General features: G+C 39.5%; 3 protein-coding genes across 6 annotated transcripts in view; 1 reads left to right on the top strand and 2 right to left on the bottom strand.

The window, feature by feature from the left end:
- The window catches only part of dnah3 (dynein axonemal heavy chain 3), a 40,358-nt gene extending 39,137 nt beyond the window's left edge, over positions 1–1,221 (bottom strand). The window contains exons 1-4 of the mRNA XM_084061746.1: positions 1,152–1,221; positions 746–953; positions 497–539; positions 246–399 (exon numbers count right to left, since the gene is read on the bottom strand). Of these exons, the coding sequence (XP_083917872.1) occupies positions 246–399; positions 497–539; positions 746–953; positions 1,152–1,220 (474 nt within the window). The 5' untranslated portion in view covers position 1,221. The remainder of the gene's footprint in view (positions 1–245; positions 400–496; positions 540–745; positions 954–1,151) is intronic.
- A 3,112-nt stretch (positions 1,222–4,333) lies between these two features.
- Positions 4,334–8,869, top strand: cenps (centromere protein S). Its single transcript, XM_084062112.1, has 5 exons — positions 4,334–4,520; positions 5,474–5,597; positions 6,378–6,411; positions 7,430–7,496; positions 7,715–8,869. Exons 1-5 carry the CDS (start codon positions 4,491–4,493, stop codon positions 7,829–7,831), a joined length of 372 nt encoding a protein of 123 aa, XP_083918238.1. The 5' UTR covers positions 4,334–4,490; the 3' UTR covers positions 7,832–8,869.
- Positions 8,870–8,934: 65 nt separating this feature from the next.
- On the bottom strand, positions 8,935–13,314 carry tardbpb (TAR DNA binding protein b). 4 transcript variants are annotated; one of them, XM_084062108.1, is made up of 5 exons: positions 12,561–13,314; positions 11,537–11,700; positions 11,015–11,167; positions 10,714–10,884; positions 8,935–10,626 (listed from the first exon to the last, which is right to left on the bottom strand). In XM_084062108.1, the coding sequence occupies exons 1-5, from the start codon at positions 12,799–12,801 to the stop codon at positions 10,135–10,137; spliced, it is 1,221 nt and encodes a 406-aa protein (XP_083918234.1). In that variant the 5' UTR covers positions 12,802–13,314; the 3' UTR covers positions 8,935–10,134. The 4 variants fall into 4 exon arrangements, with proteins under 4 accessions (XP_083918234.1, XP_083918235.1, XP_083918236.1 ...); XM_084062109.1 differs by having other exon boundaries at positions 10,714–10,881; XM_084062110.1 differs by having other exon boundaries at positions 11,027–11,167.
- Positions 13,315–14,011: the final 697 nt, after the last annotated feature.

The raw sequence follows: 14,011 nt of genomic DNA, 5'->3' as shown, positions 1-14,011 counted from the left end.
CCTGCAGCCAGGTTTGTTAACGTGGAATCGCCCATGCTAGATTCATTGTTTACCTTGTATCCTAGTTTCTTTGAGGCATTACATACATTGAGGCATACACTGTTTTCTCTGCATTCTACTTATGTGTCATTTACTTTGTTGTTAGAGTTCATGCTTACTCTGCTTATTCCGATCTTGCACTTTTAAGTCGCTATGACCAGAATAGGGAATCTGGTGTTCATGTGGTTAATTAATCAAATGCTTGCCTCCAGATCTCTCTCAGTAGGTTCTGCCTCGGTGGTCCACACCAACTTCTCCTGACTGCGCATGATCTCCAGTTGCTCTTCAGGGGTCAAAGGTGGGCTGCTGGGTCTCAGGGGGTCTCTTGGATTGGGATTTGTCCAAGGTGAGGTTGAATACCTTGGGAAAGACATACGAATCATACAAGGTGCTTCGATTAAAAGAAAAAACACCAAATGGGATACAGCAATTTAAAAGAAAATGTTTGAATGTTTACCTTCCTACTTGAGGAAGCTTTTGTCTCCTAGATGGCAGAGATGCTGAAAGACTGAATTAAGTTAAAACCCCTTTTTAGTCTTAAGTGCATTTCCCGTAAAAACAAGCAACCAAGAGTATACCTAGCGCTAAGGTGAAAGTGCAATATATCTGCTAACTACTTTCTTAAACAGATGCTTAGTGGAAACTGTTAAATGTTTAAAATAAATGATCCTCAGATTTCAAGTATTGAAAGAATTTGAAAGGATACAATGTCGAGGCAAGTTTCTCATGGATCCATGGACCTTGTTGAATCTGTTCTGAAGGTTGTGAATCTTCAGGTCCTGTGCCCGGGGGCTGAAGTTGTTGCCGATGGAGTCACTGGGGGTACGATGATGCCGCTGCTCCTTAAATGGCACTGCTAGTGTCCAGGTGTTGTTCTGGAGGATTGGTGGGTGTTGACTACGCCTAGAAACAATCTGAAGAGAAGAGAAGAGAAGAGAAGAGAAGAGAAGAGAAGAGAAGAGAAGAGAAGAGAAGAGAAGAGAAGAGAAGATTTGCCTTTGCCCGTCTTCACTGTGATTCCAATAAATGTTGACATGCTGTGGTGGTGACAGATATTCCAGAATGATATCATTTAAATCATCTTAGTGTAACGTTGCATTACTCCATCTTACCTGATGAAGGTCTGAGGGTTCCTCATTGCATGTCTTTGGCAGAGCTGGAGGTTCTCTGGCAGGACTCATATTATGGATATTATCATCATCCATCTGCAATTCAGAAGCAAACACTGAGGTGTGCAGGACACTTTCTCCATCACACTGATGGTGCTATTATCGTCATGGGACCTACGTTCTCTTGTTTGGATACATCTTCGTTCGTTCCCATATTGTTGCAGTGGTGTAAAGTAACTAAGTACATTTACTCAAGTACAGTACTTAAGTACAATTTTGAGGTATTTTTACTTTACTGGATTTCCAATTTTCAGTACTTTTATACTTCTACTCCACTACATCTCAAAGGCAAATATTGTATACTGCTATTTTCAAAACATTTTTATACATTTGAAAAATTGTGATATGGGGACATTCTGCATGAGTACTTTTACTTTTGGTACTTTTGATGCCAATATTTTGTACTTTTACTCAAGTCAGTTTTGAATTCCGGGACAGAGTACTTCTACATTGCAGTATGGATACTTTAATCGAAAAATGTGGGTACTTAGACCACCACTGTTCGTTCCCATATTGTTCCAAGAGCATCTAATCATTGTCCAAAGCTTTACTCACTTTGAGCGCCTGGGTTGTCTTTCCTGCTGTCAATATGTTGCCATGTGGTCGTTTTTACCACCGTGATAAAGGAGCACTTTAGTGGGGTTTTCCTGTGACAACAGTGACCCTCAGGTAGTTTAATAACCAACTTAACATGGTAAATGCCAACAGAGCTGCAGGACATGTTGCCACAGGGACATGATCAGGGTTGCCATGTCCGCTTATAATAAGCAACTTTGGCCTTGTTTTTCTGTAAAGTTGCTTGTTGGTGGTTGCGGCCAACTTGCGGGTTTCGTTTTTTTGGGCTTGCTTATTTGGGCTTGCTTATTTGGGCTGAGATGTTCTCAAACATTTTCATGTCAAGGTCAAGGACCGGACCCCCAAATGAATAGGTATTTGTCCACGGACCCCCTATTTAAAACAAAGTATTTTGTGACCCCTGTACCAGATTCGTGTGTGATTTGTCAAAAAAAATATTATACAAATAATGTATTTCACTTTTTTTTCAAGATGTCTTTTTTCAAATAACCAATCCTCATGTACGTATAGCCAATGTATTATGTACTCATGTACTCATGTGCTCATGTGTTCTAATAATAGTCGCTTCTTTTGGGCTTGTTTTCATAGACCTGGTTGCTTGTTTCTCTCACAGAATCTGGCAACACTTGACATGTTGCTGAAAGTTGCTACAGTGACAGAGTATATTGTCCATCCGGGAACTTCGCTTCCATGGCAACAGTCTTGTAAACAAAGCAACTTGATACATGGAGCAGCACTTCCTCCTTGACATCCAAGAAGAACCAGACCTTTTCAAGTGTATGAATTACTAAACCTGGCTCATATAGCAAACATTTTGAACGTAGACCTTTTACTTTTTATGGTTTACAATTATGGTTGTATATCATCAGTCAATTGAAGGTTACAATTTGAAATATGCTGGCTTTCTGCTGCCTACATCACACTAATGAGTTCCCAGAAGTTAACATCACTCTGGTTTAGTGAGTCCATTCAAATGCTTTTGGGGGAGAGAGGGGAGGAGGGTTATCCCACAGGATTTATTGTTATATTCTCATGCTCATATGCTCGTACTCTCTACTTGCAAAGGATATTTGTAAAAACAAAAAAAGAGACAGAGAATATTCCAGATGCTTTGTACCTTTTGCAGGTCAGTTACTTTGGCACCTGCTCCTGTCTGTGTGACCGGAACCAGTTCCCCTCCTTGGCTCCTTCTTTTGAACAATCCCAAGTAGTGATGCCTTCCAGGTGAACTGCTACAGACTAAGATGTGTCATTACAAGTAGTTCAGGTTCCACGCACTTGACAAATACTTCCCTCTGGTGAGTGTAATCGACATTGCATATTGCCTCTAATTTGCTTGTTTGTATTACTGCTGGAGCTGAATGTCTTCATTGACAGTGTCAAAAGAGAATTATTAGATATTTTTCTTTGTGGAATCTGTGTAGGAGAGATTTTAATATTCTAGCCTAAGAACTTCCATTCTTCATCCAATCAGGTGCGAGCTATGCTCCAGATCAGTGGATTCCAGGGACTCTCTGGGTTCCTTTAGTTTAGGGGGTCTAAATTGACCGTTACAAGTCTGTCATTTGTACACTGTCAGAGTTAAGGGGAGGCCGTGACATTTTAAAGTTTGAGAACCACTGCTCCAGATTATGAGGCGGTTTTGGGTGGACCTGCATGGGTTGGATTGGTGATCAGTGATACTGAGTCTTACTATGGGGCCTTCAGACGATTGTTACTGTGATGAAGAAATCCACAGCTCGTGTGGTCATTGGATTTGCTCATAAGGGCCATATGGATAAACTCATGGAGGAGGTGGGGGTTATGATGATACATGCAGTGGTGGGAAAAGTATTCAATTATGTTTACTTAAGTAAAAGTATCAATAACACCATGTGGAAATAGGTACTATGTTACAAGTAAAAGTCCAGTATTCAATTTTTATTTAATTTTTTTATTTAACCAATTACAAGTATATTTACAAGAGCTTGTGACTAAATTATAACTACATTGGATCCATTGTAATATACGATGGCCTTTCACGATGGTCAGGTGTGTGTGTGTGTGTGTGTGTGTGTGTGTGTGTGTGTGTGTGTGTGTGTGTGTGTGTGTGTGTGTGTGTGTGTGTGTGTGTGTGTGTGTGTGTGTGTGTGTGTGCGTGCGTGCGTGCGTGCGTGCGTGCGTGCGTGCGTGCGTGCGTGTGTGTTGAGGTGAGGTGAGGTCAAGCATGCATGTCAGCATTACATTTAAAGCCTAATATTTCTACAATTGCTACAAACAACCTAATTTTGGGCAAATAAGAAGTTGAAATGTAAATGTCTGATTATGATGCACCATGCATGTTTCCATTTCCACAGCATATATTTATTTTATTTTATACATTTTGGGGGTGAAATAACCAATTTAACATTGAGGTGCCCACAATGTTTAGGTACCCACTTTGCAAAGGGCCCAGTTCTCTCGCACTGTGGTGTAATTTTGAAGTGTTGTTTCACTCCAACCCAACAGGTGGCGCTGTGATTTTTGTCACTTTAAAGAAAGTTGTATTTGGTTGGACGGTAGATTTGACAACAACATGGATGACAGATTTGAGCCGCGAAACTTTTGTTTTAGTGAGAGGAATCAGAGGATGATTTAGAAACACACATTTAATGGCACATTTAGCGATATATTGATTGTTAGTTGTTTAGTGGTATATTATCGATCAAGAGTTCTTTTTTTAACAAAATGTCTACGGAAAAGGAAGAAACACATCAGGTGAGAGAAGACTAAAGTCTTTATGTGTATAAAGATACACTCAGCTAGTGGAAGAAGTATACCATTACCAGATCTGACTTAAAAAGTAACAATACCACCCAATGGTGGACGAAGTACTCACATTTCTTACTTAGGTAAAAGTATCAATACTGCAATGCAGAAATACTCTGTTACTTGAGTAAAGGTACAAAAGCATTGGCATCAAAATGTACCAAAAGTAAAAGTACTCATTATGCAGAATGTCCTGTTTCACAAATTATCATTATGTATAAAATGTATTATAATACAAAATAACAGATCTACAAGCTCACAAATAGGGCTGAAGTGATTAATGTATGTTTGTATGTAATAATAATTCAAGTAACTATTAAGTAAAGTTACTTTAGTAAAAGTTTTAAAAAATGAAATACTTCAGTAAAGTAAAAGTACCTCAACATTTTACTTAAGTACAGTACTTGTACTTACTTTCCACCACTGGTCATAATGCAGATTGGCCCTTTCAGAATAATATATCATGTTGGACTGTTTCAATAATTATTGATACACATTATTGATCATTAATGTGTTACTAAAAGTTGCAACTGGTAAAGGTAGAGCTTATTATAATGACTTCATTATACTCGGGTAGCATGGGAAGCTCAACCAGTAAAAGAGACCATTTAGGCTATTGGTGGATTTATAATACGGTAATCTAAATCTGCAAATAAAGTAGTAACTAAACCTGTCCAACTGTAAATGTAGGGGTGTAAAAAGTACAATATTTCCCACTGAAATGTAGTGGAGTAAAATGACTCAAGTAGCATGAAATGGAAGCCTAGATACAAGTAAAGTACAAGGGCACTAAATTGTATGATATTGTTGAACTTACTTGAGTAAATGCACTTGGTTACATGACATCACTAGATACACTTTTGCATATCATATCTGGATTTGATTTTTGTGTTTCTTTTTAGAGACTGAAGGCTGCGGTTCATTACAATGTTGGACTCATGTGTCAGGGGGTCGGAGAGAAGGGTCAGAAGGAGTTCAGTCGACATGTCATGGCAGCGATAGCTGAAACTACTTTCAGGCAATGTGGTGAGTATTAACTAAGACTAACTATTAACTATTAACTAATTCCTCAGTTCCTATTTAGTATACAAATGCAACCAAATGTACCCTAAGGGTCCATTTGGTTGCATCTGTACACTCAAGAGTTACAGACCTGTAAGGTTCCATTTGTACTCTCTCAGAAAAGAGGATTTTACTGTATATATATATATATATATATATATATATATATATATATATATATATATATATATATATATATATATATATATATATATTTCTTTCATAGATTATTGACCTGCTGATTATTGCAGTGTGGTTCCTCTCAAAACATTATCACACAAAACCCACTTAAATGCAATTTGGATGTTCGTAATCTCACTTAATTTAGGTTTATAATCCAAAACTCTTATGTGAATGTCAATTATATACATGGGACCACAGGAGGGGGGGCATTGGCCTATGACACAATTGAGTGAGAATAGCATAAGAATAGTCACACCAAAAGGTTGTGTGATTTTGAGGTGTTACGATTTGTTTTGAGAGGCTATAGACTTCAATAACAGTAAAAAATAGGCAGATATATCTCAATAATGTAACGGTTTTGAGTAATTAAATCCTATCCAAGTGAGACTAAAGACCCACAAGAAAAAGGCTTGTATGGTCCAGCCTGCTGCTTTGCAGCTGCTGCCATTATCATAGCAAGTTAACATTAATGTTATGACTTAGTGAATAAATACGTGTCTCTGGCTGCTCATTGACTAAAGGTCACCTTCTATTTGTTGACTGTGATTTTCTTTTTTCTAGATGTATTTGCAAACGATTTGGAGGCTTTTGCTAGGTAAGGACTGGTTTGCAGCATTACAATTTCCTTGTTACTCTGGCCTAGTAGTTATGGTTAATCAGGTGTTATAGCCACTTGTGACCTGGCAAATTATGACTACAGAGATTGCCAGACATTTTCAGAAAAGCATAATCAACTTAACGTTGCTACTTTTTTAGTTGAGATTAGTTTTTTCTCAACAGGGACGCATTAAAGGTGTGTAAGTGTTGCACGAAACTAAACAAAATCTAAAAGTTTGGTTAAAAAGTTAAAGCTCTTTACTGTAACAGTAATCATTGATATAGTGTTTGTCCAGCAACAGGGGTCTCCCCAGCTCTTTAATGAAGAGAAAATATTTTTATCACGGTGGGTTGCCAATTTCACCCCATCAGGAGAGAGTATATCGGCTTCAATTTCTTAGTGTTTGTTTTAATTGTGTCTGCTCATCACTTCCAATTTCACTCATCTTGTATGGGTTCTCTATCCTGATTGGATCAAATTGGTATCCTCCTGACCTGAAATTGTATTTTCTGCTTACTGAAGAGCTGTAGAGACAGAGACCTGTTACACTCATTAACAATGATTGCTAACAGAATATTTAAAAAAAAGAAAATTACTTATAGTGCCTTTTAATGTGACTTATGGAAGCATTTTCAAATAAGTCTGCAAATGACATTTCATATACATTGCATAAAATGTGTTCTACATCACATAAGGCCATAGAAAAGTATTGTGGAGACCAGATATGTCACCATGCCATCATAATATTTTTATGTAAAATCTTTCTCAGATGGCTTCCCATTCTTTCACATTTGGGCACAGTGAAGAGTGGGAGCAACAACAAATAAGATATCAAAACTGCGACCAAACCAATGTTATGTATGGTCACAAATTTCAGTGCAACACAGGGCTTGAATGGTCTACAATTTTACCAAAACTTTTATATTTTCTCCAAAGAAGCCCTGGATAGCTGCGGCTACTAGTATTTAATTTCATCATCAAAAATGTTTTAAAGAATGTGTTATTTGTACCATAGACATGCTAAGAGAAGCACAATAAATGCAGAGGATGTGAAGCTCTTAGCACGTCGCAGCAGAGAACTGGTGAGTATCTCTCATTTGGAATTTGTCTTCAGGGATTATGCCCATGTGTTAGTGCCATTTTAACCTTAACCTTACATGACTAAACATTAAAAGATTGGGGCCAGTCATTTGACATTTTTGCCACTATCCCATTAGAACTTTAAAGCCATGTTAATTTATATAAATATTTTACAGCAGACAACCCATTTTGTATTTGATAACTTTATTTATTTTTTCAGAGCAAGTATATACAGAAGAAGAGTGAAGAGCTTGCCAGTAGCAATCAGGAGAAGAGGGAGTTAAAGAAGTCTACTGGGAAAAGGAAGAATGTAGACACTGAGGAGAGCATGGAATAGTGAGAATGCACAGGCCTTCAGTTTGGGAAATAATAAAACACTTGCCTACTAATGTAATTTAACTTTACAATGCAGCTATTGTTCACTTGTGCTGTAAATTTTGCGTAAATGTATATCTCAGCTCAATATTGTAAATACTGTTTTTCACAAAGTTATTGCAATAACCATTGTCCAGGAGCTTTTGGCCTCTAATATTATTTGCCCTGTGATCCACAATCTCCATTTACATCAAATAAATAATAGATCTGTAAAACAGCCCCCTGAGCAACCAAGACCTGTAGTATGTTATTGTCAACTTTCTGTTATGAGAATTTATTGGAAATTATCAACGTTTTTATCTATAGAATTCTTAAGTTTCCTTACATGCATCAGATTAGCTTTTCCTTTCGGTTAGTGGTTCAGATGTATTTCTCCATAGATCTGTACTTTTCTTAATTAATAAACCTAGTCGGCAAAACCTAAGTGGGGTTTTACTTAATATTTTGTTGACTGGGGTCCCACATGGGGCTATACTTTTTCCCACTACACCATATCTCTTCAGTGAAAACAGCTAATGCCATGTTAGTCAAATGTTCACCTATAGGCTCTGAACAACTGCAGTCCCCATTTTCAACAAGGTGGCATACCCGTTTTCCCCATAGCTTTGTTGAGTTGGCTCAACATCAGATTTGAACTGGAAATGTGCGACACCTTGATGCGTTTCCTGTTTAAATATGCTGCTGAGCCAATCAAAGCTATAGGAAACTGAACATGCACATCAGATCTACAATGTCATTTCTTTATCAAATATTGTAATCAATAGGTAACAAAAAAGTCCAGCCTCTTTGGGGTGACAACCAACTTCATCACCTAATACCTAGGACTACAAATAGAAAGACCCACCTTCAGATAAGCTATCAAAAGTGGAAAAAAGATGGTACAACCCCATGTCATGTCTGAGAGGGCCACACAAAGTGTTGGAACTTCAGTCTTCGTCCTTCAGAACAGTGACTTCAGTCAGGGTTCAGACGGAGACCTCGACCAGCAGAGCCCAAGGTCCCTAAATATGTGAATCAAATTAGATTTCTTTGATAGACAAAATCGACACAATTAACATCAACTAATTATATCTAATTCAAATGAGCTTTATTAGAGAACTCCCTTCATTTGACATGTTTTAAACACCTCTTAAAACATCAAGAGCTACTGAGCATCATTTACAACCACACCACTCTACGTTCTCACACCAACACTCACGTCCCCCAAGTGTCTTCAGCAGGTGTCATCCACATCAAGTTCACACTTACAGATCAGTTCAATAAACAAGAAAGCACACACCATACAGCATCCAGATCAGATTATATAAGCAAGACAAATATTCATCACAACATTCCACTACATGAGTTTGATACTACTTTTGCACTTGATATACTAAAGGATAGGAAAAATGGCAAAGATAAAAAAAAAGGAGATCTTGAAGTACTAATTAAAGAATGTCCATGTTAGGGGAGGAGCTTGTAGCATCTGCAGCTTCCATTCACACACTCAAAAGCAGTCAAATTGGGCCCTTTCATCGCACAACCAGTCCTTTTGCACTCTTCTCTCTCCGTTCGCTCACTCATCGCTTCACTCTTCGTCACAAGCCATCCTCAATCGCACTCATCAGTTCTTAAAATGTCAGTTGCGCAGTTCTTTCCATTTAAAAGTGGATAAAAATGAAAACACCCACCGTCTCTTTAGAACATGCGGAGTGAAGCCGTTGTTTGATGGCATAGCATTTACAGATGGGAAGAGGGAGTTGTGATACTGATATCACCACAACAATGCTGCCAAAGAGTAGCTTCCTCCCAGGAAAATGGAAGAGAGGTGAACTGCAGAAGAAATTTTAGTGAAGGCTTTTCCATGGAACTTGACGGCAAATAAAGTTGCACTTTAAACATTAACGTTTCAACCAGATTCTTTCCAATGCAAGATTGCATCCCAAGTAGATGATGACACAGTTGGATGACAGTGGCCCACAAACATTACTCATGCATTTTCTGAATGACCATATGTCACGTTTCACAATGCATGCATTAGAGAATCCAGTTGAAATCAATCAAGATAAAAACTTGACAAAAGGAGACATTAAAATAGCACTTAAGTCGGACATCCTGTAAACAACTCACTTCAACACTTTCTAAATTAAATCTTTAGCATTTTTTCCCCAAATGTACAAAACATCTTTCACAAAAGTGTTCAGTTGTTCAGATACGCATAACACCAGAAATAAATTCGTAAAAGACTCATCTTTCTCACAATACTTACCATACAAAGTATATAACTTACATACCCCACCCAGATGATTTTGACTCCATACTGGACCCAAATCCTGAGCTAAACCCACTACCACTGGTTGCAGAGTTTGAGCCAGTGCCCCAACCTAGACTAGCTGAGCTGGTGCCATAGTTGCTGTTGGCTGAACTGGAAAACCCACTCTGATCCCTACTGGAACTGGTTCCAGTGGAGGTGCTTCCTGAGGTGGAAGTCTGCCCTTGCTGGCTGGCCAGCATCCCCATCATACCCCAACTGCTCTGCAGAGCAGCCTGAGCAGCAGCCATCATGGCAGGGTTCAGGCTAAAAGAACCAAAATTTGCCAGATTGCTGTTAGTGCTGCTCCCTAACCCACTACGGCTACTGCCAAACCCTTGAGCAAAACCATTCCCAAACCGCCCTGCACGATCCATCCCCCTATTGCCATGCTTAGGCTCAGCATTTGAAATGTGCACGCTGACCCCCTTGACAATTAGGTCCTCTCCACAGAGAGACTGGGCAACCTGCAAAGAAAGACACAAGCAGGTCAGCTATGAGGCATAAGTAGTGAGTGTAAAATTCTGATTTGCTCAATAAAATCAATGAAGTACCTGGTCATCTGCGAAGGTGACAAACGCAAAAGCACGGAATGGCTTGGGGATAAAGACATCAGTAACCTCGCCATACTGCATGAAGAACTGACGCAGGTCATCTGTGGTCATATCCTCTGTGCAGCGGCCAACAAACACCTTCCTGCACCTCATTGGCTCATCAGGGCCCTGCTGTGTTGGCAAAAATGCAATGCAAGTTAGAAACAGCATAAAGCTTATTACTGATGCAGGCCTTTCAGTTCAGACCTCCATTATATATTGTGTATTTTGTTCTGTCATGCATAAAGGTGGGAATATTAACCTCGAACCCAACCTTTGAGTTTGGGAGTTTGCAGTCGCACCATCTTCCGTCAATCATATGACGCTGGGCAACCACCTTGTCTTGAGCTTCGTATTCAGTGAACCTCACAAAGCCAAATCCTTTGGAGTTTCCAGTCTTCGCATCACGCTTCACCTGCAGGGGCGATAATTACATGATCAGCCATTGTCTTGTTCCAAAGTACATATAAAAAAGCAAGGTCAGTTTTCTGCTAATATTGTAGACCATGGTAAAAAAAGTAAAACAAAGATTGCGCTGTATGTTGCATTTCTCAATCTGTACAGTCTGAAACATCATGCAAGATTAATAAATTATACTGAAGACCATGGGTAAATCATGTTCTTTAAAAAAAAACGGTACCTGCACTCCGGCTTCACGGTTAAGCCAAGTGCGGGCTCAATCTTTTTTAAATGTTCGTTTTTTGGCCCAGCACCCACTGTCAATGTGCGTGTACTAATTAGGTATGCTTAAAAGCCTGTTCCTTTGCCATGTTTTGTATCTTACCTGGACCATGATGACCTCTCCAAATGTGCCGAAGTAGTCTTTCAAGTCCTGCTCAGTTGTTTTCCAAGGCAGTCCCAATACTATCAAGTCAGACGTCTTCATGTCACCCCTCTTCATCTTCACAGCTGATGATGCGTCGATCTCTTCCATTTTACGTTTGTTATCTAGAGATGGATGAACACATCAAACACAGAAAAGTCAGTCAGTCTTAAGCTGACAAAGTAGTTTTATAAACCAGTGATTATCAGCGTGGGGTTCATTGGCCCCCCCATGGGTCCTTCAGGGGGTCACTCCCCAGCTAAATTATTTTACACTTGCATAGTCTCAATTATCCTATTATTACTACTGTAAAATACTACTACTTATTTACTCTTATTTTTTTGTTTACAATCCATTATGTATTTAGTCCTGGGTTTCTTACTGCAGTGCTGCTATGGCAACAGATTTCAACCAACGGTTTAGCTATTCATTGATTAATCTGTGTACATTGTAGATTGAGATCCCACATCATCTCAGACAAAAATGGAATCCAGGTTGGGGGGTGGGGATTGTATGTATGTAGTATTACTGATGAATTGAGTACAATGGGCCACAATGAAAACAAGCCCCCTTTAACATAATAACATTTGGCTGTACTAGCCGTTATGTCAACAACCGTGTTAATTAAGTATTCAATCAATCCTTGACATTAATACGGTTGAGAATCCTTGGCTGACACGGTGAGAGCAAGACATAAATAATGCATTACAGTGGCCATCTATGCTGACAAAGTGTAATGATACACTCAAAGGTGTTCCGAGTCCGTTAACACAAACCTTTTAGCTCGAGACCCAAAAGAGAAATTTGATGTTTGAGCTTATAGATCGGCTATTTACACTACTTAATTCAATCCCCCTTTTTCGGGGGAGAAAAGTTATTTAAAAATAAAAAATATTTCAAAAACAAAATGTACAATAAATTATATTAACTCGCCACAAAAATGGACCCGCAACCCACAAATGGGTCCCGACCCACTAACACGCACCTTTTGGGTAGTTGACCACATACACCAGGTTCCCCCAGCCGTTCTCGGGTGCGTGCAGGACCCCCTCCACCAGGCGCACACCCCGCATGCACTGGGACACGGGGCTGCGGAATCGCAGGCCGCAGGCCCCGGGGAACTGAGCCGACACCGTGGACAGCAGGATGGTGCCGTCGTCCTCGGACGGGATCTCCATGGGCTCCTCGTTCTCCTCCTCCGCCACGCGAATGTACACTTCGGCCATTGTTATCGACGAAAAAGTACCGTTATCAAAACAAAAACAACAGTCACTCCGGTTAGCTTTCTAGCTAATGCTAACCACGCTTCTTTGTAGGCTACCGTTAGCTGCAACACTACAAACTGCTCCTTTAAGCAAAGGGGTAAATGTGTTGCATTCCCCGCTTACTGCGGATTTAAAATAAAATAAAACTATAACCAAACTATAACTTTAGCTTAATTAAAGATTGTGGGTCTTCCTTTGTTTGTTTTATAATATTCGGTTCCACGGCCTTCCTTCTCCGTGCTCGCGCTGTTTCCTTTGTTCCGTCGATGTTTTGAATGAAAACTGCGTAGCTCTTCCTCTGAATTGCTCCAACAAATAAAACAAGCCGTCGTCGCTTTAGATGGAAATAGTACACACAAAATGTGTGGAATAGCGGTCGGTCGTGTTGTTGTTTTTAGCAGTACGATAATAAAAGCGTGCGCTAAGAACGTTTCTAAGACCGGAGAAAACAATTCTACCCGTCTGCCCGATCAAAATGGCATTATCAAACATCCAGGCAGGAAGTACGTCATCGCAAGCTTGCAACGGCGTTGCCAGCTTTTACGCGATTTTGCGAGAGAAACAAGCAACAGGGTCTATGAAAACGAGCCCAAAAGAAGCGACTAGGCCACACGAACACAGCAAATAAAATAGCTGCTATTTTCTACAAAAGTCTAGAAGAAAATGTAAAATGTTTTTCAAACAGAAAATAGCTGCTATGTTCTACATAAATCTATCTGGAAGAAAATGTAAATGATTTTCAAACATTTTAACAACCCAAATCTTGTATGGGGGTCCTTGGCACAAAACATTTCCAGATGGGTGGTCCACAGACAAATACATATAATTGTGTGGGTCCTTGAAAATGTTTGAGAACCACTGGTTTAATCAATATTAGAAATCAAGCTCAAATAAGTAACAACACTTAGAAACAAGCCCCCCTAAAAAAGCAACCCAATATGTACAAGCAACTTAACATTAAAAACAAGCCCAAAGTCGCTTCTAAAACTCGGACATGGCAACACTGGTTTGGCCCGTCTCATTTTACAAGCGGACGTGGTGTATCGTTTACACAAGCTATTGAAAAGAACAAATTTACAAGCCAACAACGGGTAGCTTCGCAAACGCGAAGCTACGCGTCGTTAGCTTGTAGATCTGTTCTTTTTGGAACTAGGTGACAACAGCTGCTGCT

This window comes from Gymnoscopelus microlampas (assembly GCF_963454915.1).
Source record: "Gymnoscopelus microlampas genome assembly, chromosome: 7".
NCBI classification, from domain to species: domain Eukaryota; kingdom Metazoa; phylum Chordata; class Actinopteri; order Myctophiformes; family Myctophidae; genus Gymnoscopelus; species Gymnoscopelus microlampas.
This window is presented reverse-complemented; position numbering and strand designations above follow the sequence as displayed.

What these genes read in the sequence shown, in the direction of transcription:
- cenps (XM_084062112.1), top strand. Translation starts at nt 4,491, where the DNA reads ATGTCTACGGAAAAGGAAGAAACACATCAG. An exon ending in AAAAGGAAGAAACACATCAG is followed by an intron (nt 4,521 to 5,473) that starts GTGAGAGAAGAC and finishes GTTTCTTTTTAG; the next exon opens with AGACTGAAGGCTGCGGTTCA. An exon ending in CACGTCGCAGCAGAGAACTG is followed by an intron (nt 7,497 to 7,714) that starts GTGAGTATCTCT and finishes TTATTTTTTCAG; the next exon opens with AGCAAGTATATACAGAAGAA.
- tardbpb (XM_084062108.1), bottom strand. Translation starts at nt 12,801, where the DNA reads ATGGCCGAAGTGTACATTCGCGTGGCGGAGGAGGAGAACGAGGAGCCC. An exon ending in GAGAGGTCATCATGGTCCAG is followed by an intron (nt 11,168 to 11,536) that starts GTAAGATACAAA and finishes TCGCCCCTGCAG; the next exon opens with GTGAAGCGTGATGCGAAGAC. An exon ending in TCACCTTCGCAGATGACCAG is followed by an intron (nt 10,627 to 10,713) that starts GTACTTCATTGA and finishes CTTTCTTTGCAG; the next exon opens with GTTGCCCAGTCTCTCTGTGG.